Here is a 10000-nt window from a genome sequence, read left to right on the forward strand (position 1 = left end):
TTTTACCCCCCATTTCCCCCTCTGCACATCCTTGAACCTACTTTAGGTTGCATTAAGCTTAAACAACAAAACAACTTAGACTGTATTAAATTACATTACCATATATAAATAGAGTAAAAGTGTCAATTAACTTTGCTATGGAAAAACTATACAGTTACACATTATGATTTCCTCATAAAAATGTTAATCATTTAGTAATATGTTAATTGAATAATAGGTGTACATTCAACTAAAAACAGTACAGTATACTTTAACTCCAGCGAGGAATTTATTAAGAATGCGTTCACCTTACTTGCAAATTTTTTTTTTGTATCAGTTACACAAACTGAATAATGATAAACTGAAGGATTGCAATGCAGTCGTCACATTAATAATATCAACACACATCAATGGATAGAAATCCCCCAATATAGACTGGAATAAAATATCATGAACCTTGTAGAGTTCAGCATCTAGAGGGTGAACCTGAATGCTCCGGAACGTGACCTTCAGAATAAGAAACACGGCTAGTAGTAAGTAACGAAAGGGCCAGAAAATACAAAAGCTTAATTCTTAGTCTTTTTATGGCGTTTCTGCGGTCGTTTCCTCTGCGGTGCCTTCCTCTTCTTCTGCTCTCCGGCGGCGGCCGCCGCCCCCCCCTCCTCCTCCTGCTTCCTGCTGTGCTTCAGCAGGTCGTCGCGGCTCATGGGCTGGATGATGGCGCCCACCTGGGTGACGATCTTGGGCATGGTGATCTTCTTCACCGTCTGCCTCGTGTTCCAGGTGGCCCCCACGGGCGCCCGCATGGTGACCTCGAACTGCTCCGGCTGCAGGAAGGGGTGCGGCAGCGCGCCCACCTGGTGCACGCTGACCGAGCTGTCCCGCTTCTCCGAGATGATCACGCTCGCCAGACCGCCGTCCCTCCTGGGCGGCGGCGGCGCCGTCTTCACCCGGAAGCGCCGGCGCTTCTTGTTGGAGGGCCGGAGCCCCTGGCCCCCCCACTCCCCCCAGCCGGGCAGGGTCAGGTCCACCGCCTTGGGCCTCGCCGCCTCCTCCTCTCGCCGCTTGTCCTTCAGGAAGTCCGAGATGACGTCGTCGCCGGCGAAGGCCTCCTTGATGACGTCCCGCTGCTCGTCGGCGCCGCGCTCCGGCCCCTCGGCCCCCTCCACGGCCGCGGGCGCCAGCGGGACCTGGATGACCGCGGCCTCCTTGGTGAGGACCTCGGTGAGGTCGATGCCTCGCTTCCTCTTCCTCTTCCCGTCCGCTCCCTCCCTCTTGCTCTCCTGGGGGGCGGGCTGGGGCGCCTCGGCGTTGGGCTCGGCGTGTTCCTCCTGCTCCAGGAGGTCCACGTCCTCCAGGCTCTGGATCCTGAACATGGCCTGCTGCAGCTGCGCCGACTCGGGTGCACTCACCGCCTCCGCCGCCCTGGCAGACGCCTCCGCCTCCATGCGGCTGTCCTTGAGTTCCTGGAACAGGTTTGTGAACTTTGACAGCTCGTCCTCGTCCTCCTCCTCTTCTTCATCTTCATCATCAGCTACAACAGCTACATCAGCGACGTCATGCGACGCCACGGCCCCCTCAGCTCCGTCCTTGTTCTCCTCCGTCATCACCTCCATGTGCGGGTGCGTCGCTGCTTCGTTCTCCGCCTCTTGCTCCTGCCGCTGCTTGCGCCTCTCGGCAAACCCTCTGAGGAGCCCTTCCTCCTCCGTCTCCTCCGGCCCTTCCTCCTCCTCCTCCTCGTCCTCAGATATGAGGATAATGTCAGCGGCCTCCGGTGCGTGTGGCTCTGCGGCGTCCGCCGGCTCCTTGGAGAGCTGGCCTCTCATCCAGGGGTTGGCGGGGTCCTGGCCCGGCTCCACCTCGTTGACGCAGTCGGGCAGCATGTCCGGCTCCGACGTCTCCCCGGCGTCCTCGCCGTCCTCCCCCTCCCCGTCGCTGAGCGTGGTGGCCGGCTTCTGGGTCAGGTCCTTGTTGACCTCCAGCTGCTGCTGCATGGCCTTGCGGGCGCCGTCGTCGTACTTGGCCATGATGGCCTTGGACTTGGCCCACTTGCCGCTGTTCTGGTGCTTGAGGGACATCCTCTCCTTCATCCTGCCCAGCTCCAGCTTCTGCAGCTCCTCCAGGGCGCTGGCGGGGTCCGACTTCAGCATTTCGTCAAACTTTTTGACGAACTCCTTGCGCTTGGCCTTGTTCTGCACCTTGTGGTACTTCTTGCTCTTGATGCCGCGCTCCCGCCGGGCCTTGGCCTCGTAGTACGACTGCAGCGCCCGGGCCTTCTGCAGCTCGGCACGCCGGATCTTGGCGTCCTCGAGGCTCATGGCTTTGAGGGACTCCTCCTCCACGGGGGTCAGCACGGGGTCGTTGATGGGCTGCTTGTTGGCGGACAGCATGCGGAAGATCTCCTGCTCGAGCGGGGTCCTGGCTTTCCATCCGCAGACGACCTGCTCCAAGGGTTTGGGCCCCGGGGCCTCCTGGTTCAGGGGGAACGCCAGCTGTTCCGCCTTTAGGTTCTGTTTGACGATGCTCTGCCAGCGGGACACCTCCTCGGCGGATTTCTGAAAGGCGACGTTTCTCTGGATTCTTTCCGTCTCCGGCTTGGTCAGTGGGGAATCTACCGTTTTTTCTTTAAGTTTGAGTTTCTTTAAGTGTGATTTTGTCTGGGCAGAGACCGCGGGAGTCTTTGCAATGGTCTTGATCAGGTCGGACAGGTTGATTTGCTCCCCCTCGCCTTTTGCATCGACGGAGAACTCGGAGATCTGAATAGTTGCTTCAGATCTCTCTGCAAGTCTTCTCTTCTTCTTACCTCCCAGAGCGCTGATCGCTTCCAGCAACTTTTGATGCTTTCTGTCATCATCGCTACCGCCTTCGTCTTCACTTGGAATGATCTCGTCTCCTTCGTTGAGCAATTCATCCTCGTCGACATTATCCAAGTCTAGTTTCTCTATCGGAGGTCTTTTGGTAGTCTTTAGGGTGCCTTTGAGTTTTTCAACAGTTTTCCTTTTCCTTTCTCTCCTTTTGACACTCTTTTTGACCGGTGTCTCCTTAGTACCTGTGTTATTGTCGAGTGTCTTCTTGGTACCTTTCGTACTCACTTTATTCTTCTTCAATAGCTTAGCCATGTTGAATCCACCATAGAGGGTCCAACGCCAGCGACATGTACACACGTGTGCCGGGGATCGATCCGGCGTCGTGATGTCTGCCCCACTTCCAGCAGGACTGTCGCAAAAGTCCTGGGAAGTTGCCGGCAGTGTTGCCAGATTGGGTGGGACAAATGGCCCAATCTGGCAACAGTGGTTGCCGGTGTTTGAGCGCCGTCCTCTGGACAAATAATAACCCCACTTTTATTCCCACGAATAAATATAACATTTGTATAACCAGGTATTAGTGAGTTTTTGTTTGTGTCATTTGTATGTGCAAAAAACAATGGAAATATATTTTCATAATGAACTTAAATAAAATACGAGTTTTTCTTGCATTTCGTGGTTGTGTAGCAGTTTGTTTCGTCTTATCGGTCCTGTTGTTGTGTTTTCTTTTATCAGTAACAATTTGTTCTTGTTTCTTTCTTCTTGTATCAGCCTTTTCCACCACCTGCCTGTGGTCCAATAATAACCCTTTAGGTTGTTTATTGTCATAAATACCATATATAATATATATAATTAAAAATATATATATTGTATTCTTACATCTGTGCATATTAACATAACATTGGCCGTTTCTGAAATGGCATACTACATACTGCTCGTATACTGATCGTGACGTAAAAGTAGTAAGTAGTATGCAGTACGCGAAAAATGTTTTTTTGCAGTATGCGACAGTTACCCGGATGATGTACTAATCGGTCAAAAAATTCTAGTATACATCCAGAGCTCACTACGTCGGATACTGTATCCCATAATGCAACGCGGCACCGCTGAACATTTAAAATAATGGCGGACAATGCGAGCGGCGAATACAAATACAAATACATACATGTATAAATGTATAATTAGTTGTAATTAGTTGTTTATTTTGATGTGATAAGCTTTCGTATGTTTTTGTAATCGTGTGTTTTTCATTGTTAACAGAACAAATGGCTCAACCGTTTATATTTATAACCGAATTTCTTGGTCATGTGACTGTGTAGTACACTGCATGATACTTGTCATACTTGCATACTATACTGCATACTAGGGCGGGGAGTAGTATGTAGTGCACAGTATATACTGTGTCAGTATGCAGTATGTAGTATGTAGTATAGCATTTCAGAAACAGCCACTATCTACAGATGTTAAGGCGAACATGTGCCTGTCACATGCTCAGGTCATGTGACCCTCCAATCCATCCAACATGGCGGCCACGTCGGTCTTCCAGAGGGCGAGAACAGGCTCTAAAATAGGCGTTCAGTACGACCAGGAAGGCAACCTCATCCAGGTAAACAACCTTTGTGTGACCGAGCATGTGTGTAATGTCGTAGCGGGGCTTTAAGGGATGCGTTTTAATGGTACTGCTGTGTAATCGCTTCTAGTCAACAGACTGGGACCTCGGTGATACAACACATCAGGGGGTGATATTGTTGCCAATAAGGACTTTATATTTGGGATCGTTGGGAGGACAATAGCTCAGGAGATATAGCGGGTTGGCTGGTAACTGGAAGGTTGCTTGTTCGATCCCCGGCTCCTCCTAGCTGAATTTTGAGGTGTCCCTGAGCAAGACGCCTCACCCTGACTGCTCCTGACCAGCTGGCTGTCGCCCTGCATGGTTGACTCCGCCGTCGGTGTGTGCATGGGTGAATGAATGGCTGTACGATTTGGATAAAAGCGTTAGTAAATGTAAAATGTAATGTACAATACATTGGCAGTATGTTCTCTGCCGTTGACCGTTGGCTGGGTGACAGCCGGTTGACTGCCGGGTGTGCTTGGATCTGTCCGTGTCGTGCAGGTGGAGACCCGAGAGGACGAAGAGCAGAATGTCAAGTTGTCTGAGATCCTGGAGCTCCTGTTGGCAGCTGGATACTTCAGGGCCCGTATTAAGGGCCTCTCCCCGTTTGACAAGGTACTACTACTGTTTCTAACACTGAGTAATGTGTCATGTCCTGGAGCAGGAGATGCATGAGCTATATATTACTGACCATCAGTCCTAAATAAATAATCCCCTCCAGCAAAGTCTCAAGTTTTTATACCGGTTTACTTGAGTCCAAGGACATTACAACAATATGATGTAGGTCGACCTATTGTACAAAAATGAGATTTAGGTCACTTTACTTTTAATGAATCCATGGTATTAAACATACTGAATCTTCTGATTATCAGGTGGTTGGAGGGATGACCTGGTGTATCACAACATGTAACTTTGACATCGACGTAGATCTACTGTTCCAGGAGAACTCCACCATTGGCCAGAAGATGTGAGTGTTTCTCTGTATTTATGAATCAGTGTAGTGGAGAAACGAAGCATACGCCTTCACACATAAGACGGGTTACATGTGCTTGATTAATATATAATCAGATATGCATCAGATGAACTGGGTTCAAACCACATGTCCACACAGTCTAGCTGTAGGCAGCCTTGAGCAAGAGAAGTCTGTGTCCTACACGCTCATTAATGACTCAATATCTTAATCTCTCTCTTTCTGTCCTATCATAATTCTTTCTATCTATCATTTACATTTAGGGCATTTAGCAGACGCTTTTATCCAAAGCGACTTACAATAAATACATTTGTCATAAGTGAAACAATATATCGCCGTCGGTACAGTAAAGACGTTCATAGAACCAAGTGCAAGTACTAACAATCTATCTATATCTATATCTATATATATTCTTCTTCATCCCTCTTTCTACGTCTGTCTGAAGTGCTCTCACAGAGAACATAGTTTCTGTTCTGCCCAAGATGAAGTGTCCACACCGACTGGAGCCCCATCAAATCCAGGGCTTGGATTTCATCCACATTTTCCCTGTGATTCAGGTACGGTCATGTGAGCATATTACCGTAATAAAAGCATATTTGATCTTCTTTCAAACAATTTATGTAGATAAAGGTGATGTAATGAACAAATGAAACAAATGCTAATTTCTGCTGAGGAAAAAGTTAAGACACCCCATGCCTGTGGTGTTGCCCCCTTTGGCTGAAACAACCTCCATGAGATGTTTCCTGTAACTGTATCAGTCTCTGACATTGGTTGGGAGATAGTTTAGATAGTTTATCCCACTCCTCCATGCTCCTCCACAGCCCGTTTCAAATCGCCCAACAGCATCTCAATAGGATTAAAATCCGGGCTTTGACTTGGCCATTCCAGAACTCTCAACCTCTCTCTTTTGTTCAATTTCCCGGTGGAGTTACTGGAATGTTTTGAGTCATTGTCATGTTGCATGGTCCCCATCAAAATCCAAATTCGAATGACAGATCATGAAACTCACATGTCCCTCAAGCACCCTCTGGTGAAATAATGGAACTCATGGTAGATTCTATGATGTTGAGCAGGCCGGGCCCTGCTGCAGCAAAACAGCCCCAAACCATGCAATCTCCACCACCATGCTTCCCAGGTGGAATGAGGTTCCTGTGCTCAAATGCTGTCTTTGTGCCAAACAGCCTTCAGTTACTGTGCCCAAATAATTATAATTTTGATTAATCTGTCCAAAGCACATTGTTCCAGAAGTCCTTGTCTTTCTGTCCAGGTGTTCTCTGGCAAACTTTAGTCTTGCCTTTTATGTTAATTTTTAACAGCAAGGGTTTCTTCCTTGCCAGCTCCCATGCAAATCAAACTTGTGCAGTCTCTTTCTAGTAGCAGATGCATGTAGTTTAACATAAACTGTGGCTAGAGCTACCTGTAGGTCTTGTGATGACATTTCAGGATTTTCGGAGACTTCTTTAAGCATCTTGCGTTCTGCTCTTGGGTTAACTTGAAGACGTCCTGACCTGGGCGTGTTGACAGTAGTCTTGAATGTCTTCCACTTGTAAATGATTCACTGGACGTGTTTTAAAATCCTTTCCCAGACTCGTATGCATCTATGATCTTCTTTCTGAAGGCCTCAGAAAGCTCTTTTGATCTCGCCATAGTGACACAATCAAGGGCAAACCTGACTAAACGACTTTAAATAAGTCTGGCTCCTCTACAGTCCTCTTTGACAATGTTCTAGTCATGTGCACCAGAGTGGTGCATTAGATATATACCAGGCCGTTTTAAGTAGCAATACACCTTGGGGTGACGATTTCCTCACACGAAAATTGCATTGCTATTAATAACTTTTATCTTTCAAATAATTAGAATATATATATTTTTCAGTTTTAGCTACACCAATATGAAAATAATGTTCAAAATGGTGTGTCCAAACTTTTGTTTGGACACACATTGACCATTACCATTGACTAACTACATGACTGTAGTTAACAATAGGAAGAAGTATAAACAAGACAATACGCCATGCTCTCTTTTATATTGTGTTGTATCTTTGTATTCAATGCAAATAAATAATGTGCATACAAATATTGATAATGTGTTTTTTTTATTTGTGTGACAATGAGTTGATCATAAATCAGCTGTGATCCGTGTGTCTACTGGTCAGCCGTGTTGTTTGCTTGTGGCAGTGGTTGGTGAAGAGGGCCATCGAGACCAGGGAGGAGATGGGGGACTACATCCGAGCCTACTCCATAGCGCAGTTCCACAAGACCCACAGCTTCCCAGAGGTAACCGCCTATTAGAGGAGATCACAGAGTCACCCGACTCATCATCAACGCTCTCTCTATCTCACTCTGCCTGTGTGTGTGTGTGTGTGTGTGTCCTCCCCTTTCTCTGTAGGATGAAGACTTCCTCCAGAAGAAGGACAGAGCAGTGAAAGCTGTTCTGGACATATCTGTGAGTTCTTTGGATAAACCAAGTTAAATTCTGAATCAATATCTACTGCCTGTTTACTCATGCAACATTTTCACATGTAATGGTATCATTTGTAAAAAGAAAAAAATTGTGGGGGAAAAAAAGCGGACAACCTCTGATTTGCTAATAAGTGTTTCCACTTCCTGATGTGTGTGTGTGTGTGTGTGTGTGGGGAACAGGAAGTGTACAAACCAAGGAGGAAGTACAAGAGACAGGTGGAGGCTGGAGAGCTGCAGGATGAGGAGTCACGCGTTCACTCGACCCTGCTGGAATACGGCCGGTGAGGTGGAGCGTGCGTGCGTGCGTGCGTGCGTGTGTGCGTGCGTGCGTGCGTGTGTGCGTGCGTGCGAGCGTGCGTGCGTGTGTGTCAGTAGCTCTATTGTCCTGTATCTTCTGGTTCTCTCATTCTCTCCCATCTGCTCTCATTCAACCTCCCGATGAGTGGGTTCCGTATAATTTCCTGTCTTCGCAACACTGACCAATCAGAAAGCTCCCTTTGTTATACATACCCTTCCTCGGCTGAGAGCCATCTTAAATATTCCTCATTATTTCCCACATCAATCAAGCTCATTATTCTGTGACATACGACTGTGAGGTCACGTGCTTCCTGCCTGTATGTCAAAACCAAGCGTGTTGGATGTTTTTGAGATCAATGGATTCCCACGTAGAGTTCAGATTGTCGGCCCCTCTGGGGACTAACGTGGTGGCCCTGATATCATTATTGTACCTCCTTTCCTACCTCCTTACCTTCACGCCGGCTTCTCACGTCCATCTCTCCTTCTCCACTTCTGTGCTAGAATATCAGAGAGCCTGCTGTAAGTATCTGCCTGACCCTGAAGTTGATTTGAACACTTTATTTTGGGAATGTGTTCTTTGTGAGGAGCCACGCATGACCGTGACGGCCGCGGGCTGCGTGACGTCCTTCCCCTGGTTGAGGTTTTCACGTCTATAAGCTGTTGCACTGCACGGACTGTTGTGAAACTCAGTTTTTCTCGAGGCCACTTCCCAAGAGACACTTAGAGACGTTAAAGGTGTTTTTGTTTCCTGTCGTGGTTTGCTGCAGCATGGTTTTTATTGTTACGTTTCTGTCATGGAAAATGAAAACGACTGTTGCTCGTCGGTTTGTCTTGTCGCGCTTTCGTTGTTTTAGTTTTACGTTAACGTTTCCTTTTTAAATTGTTTCCTCTTTCCTCAGGCGATATGGCTTCAGTAAGCATTCCAAACAAGACAAAGTAAGCATTGAGAACACATGGCGCAGACTTAAAGCTTTCGGTCAGCCTTCACTCCCATTTTACTGGACACGTCTCCCCTGTGTCCCCGCCTACAGGCTGAAGACCGGAAGGCCTCATTGGCTGCAGGTACACAGGCCACGCCCCCTGGGATGACAGAGACATCAGAGGAGGAGGAGCTGGAGGCAGCAGAGGAGGTGAAGGGCTTCATACTAGTCGAACCAGTCAGTCCCAGGAGTTACCACAGGCACACTACAGAATAGGGATGCAAGAAATCCACCACAGCAGGGCTATGTGCCGATACATTTCACTTCCAATCACTGGGAAACCTGTGGAACATGCTGGAAACGCTGCCTCTTTGGGCCAGCTACTAGACTTTATACAGCTTCACAACAGCAATACATGACCTTTGTATGTTTATGATGTGTCCTGTGCCCAAGACCTACTTATCAACATGATATACGATGTATTTGTACGATTTCAGAAAAACGGTTGCAAAACGTGGTTTGATTACAATATTTTTGTAATTGTTTGAAGTGCTTGACGAGAACAGAACAGCAGCAGCAGCAAGGCACCAGACCGTTGAGTCTCAGGAACATCAACAATACAGATAACAGCAGAACACACAACAATACCAGTGGCAGGAAGCCAGCCAGCCAAATCTGTTACCCAATCCACTAGTCTTAATAAGGCCTTAATAGAAAGGGTTCCAGTCAATACAATTAAATAAATAAAATAATATTGAAAAACTAATATAAACAACCAAATAAAGTATAATGAAAAATGATAAGTAACATAAGAAGCCTTGCGTGGTACTAACACAAAAAACAGGTGTTACTTAAACCCCACCATTAGAAAAAGTAAAAACTTGAGAATGTCTAATCTTTATTTCTTTAAACCATCAGCTTCGCATCAAGACCTTGATGACCAACATGGCTGCCAT

At 47.3% G+C, this 10000-nt stretch overlaps 2 protein-coding genes across 2 annotated transcripts in view; one reads left to right on the top strand and one right to left on the bottom strand.

Annotated features, from left to right (window-relative positions):
* Nucleotides 1–385: 385 nt before the first annotated feature.
* On the bottom strand, nt 386–3116 carry LOC311358054 (U3 small nucleolar RNA-associated protein 14 homolog A). The gene has a single exon (XM_084478044.1). It carries the CDS (start codon nt 3096–3098, stop codon nt 546–548), a length of 2553 nt encoding a protein of 850 aa, XP_084334170.1. The 5' UTR covers nt 3099–3116; the 3' UTR covers nt 386–545.
* A 1154-nt stretch (nt 3117–4270) lies between these two features.
* ccdc93 (CCC complex scaffolding subunit CCDC93) overlaps nt 4271–10000 on the top strand; it is a gene marked incomplete at its 5' end in the record, with an annotated part of 14331 nt that continues 8601 nt past the window's right edge. The window contains 12 exon segments of the mRNA XM_084478355.1: nt 4271–4289; nt 4292–4389; nt 4897–5010; nt 5268–5362; nt 5811–5922; nt 7543–7641; nt 7754–7810; nt 8008–8108; nt 8626–8643; nt 9024–9060; nt 9156–9254; nt 9963–10000. The exon segment at nt 9963–10000 is cut by the window's right edge and continues 13 nt beyond it. Coding sequence (XP_084334481.1) covers nt 4271–4289; nt 4292–4389; nt 4897–5010; nt 5268–5362; nt 5811–5922; nt 7543–7641; nt 7754–7810; nt 8008–8108; nt 8626–8643; nt 9024–9060; nt 9156–9254; nt 9963–10000 — 887 coding nt within the window.

The sequence above is a fragment of the Micromesistius poutassou genome (assembly GCF_964030765.1).
Source record: "Micromesistius poutassou genome assembly, chromosome: 14".
NCBI lineage: Eukaryota > Metazoa > Chordata > Actinopteri > Gadiformes > Gadidae > Micromesistius > Micromesistius poutassou.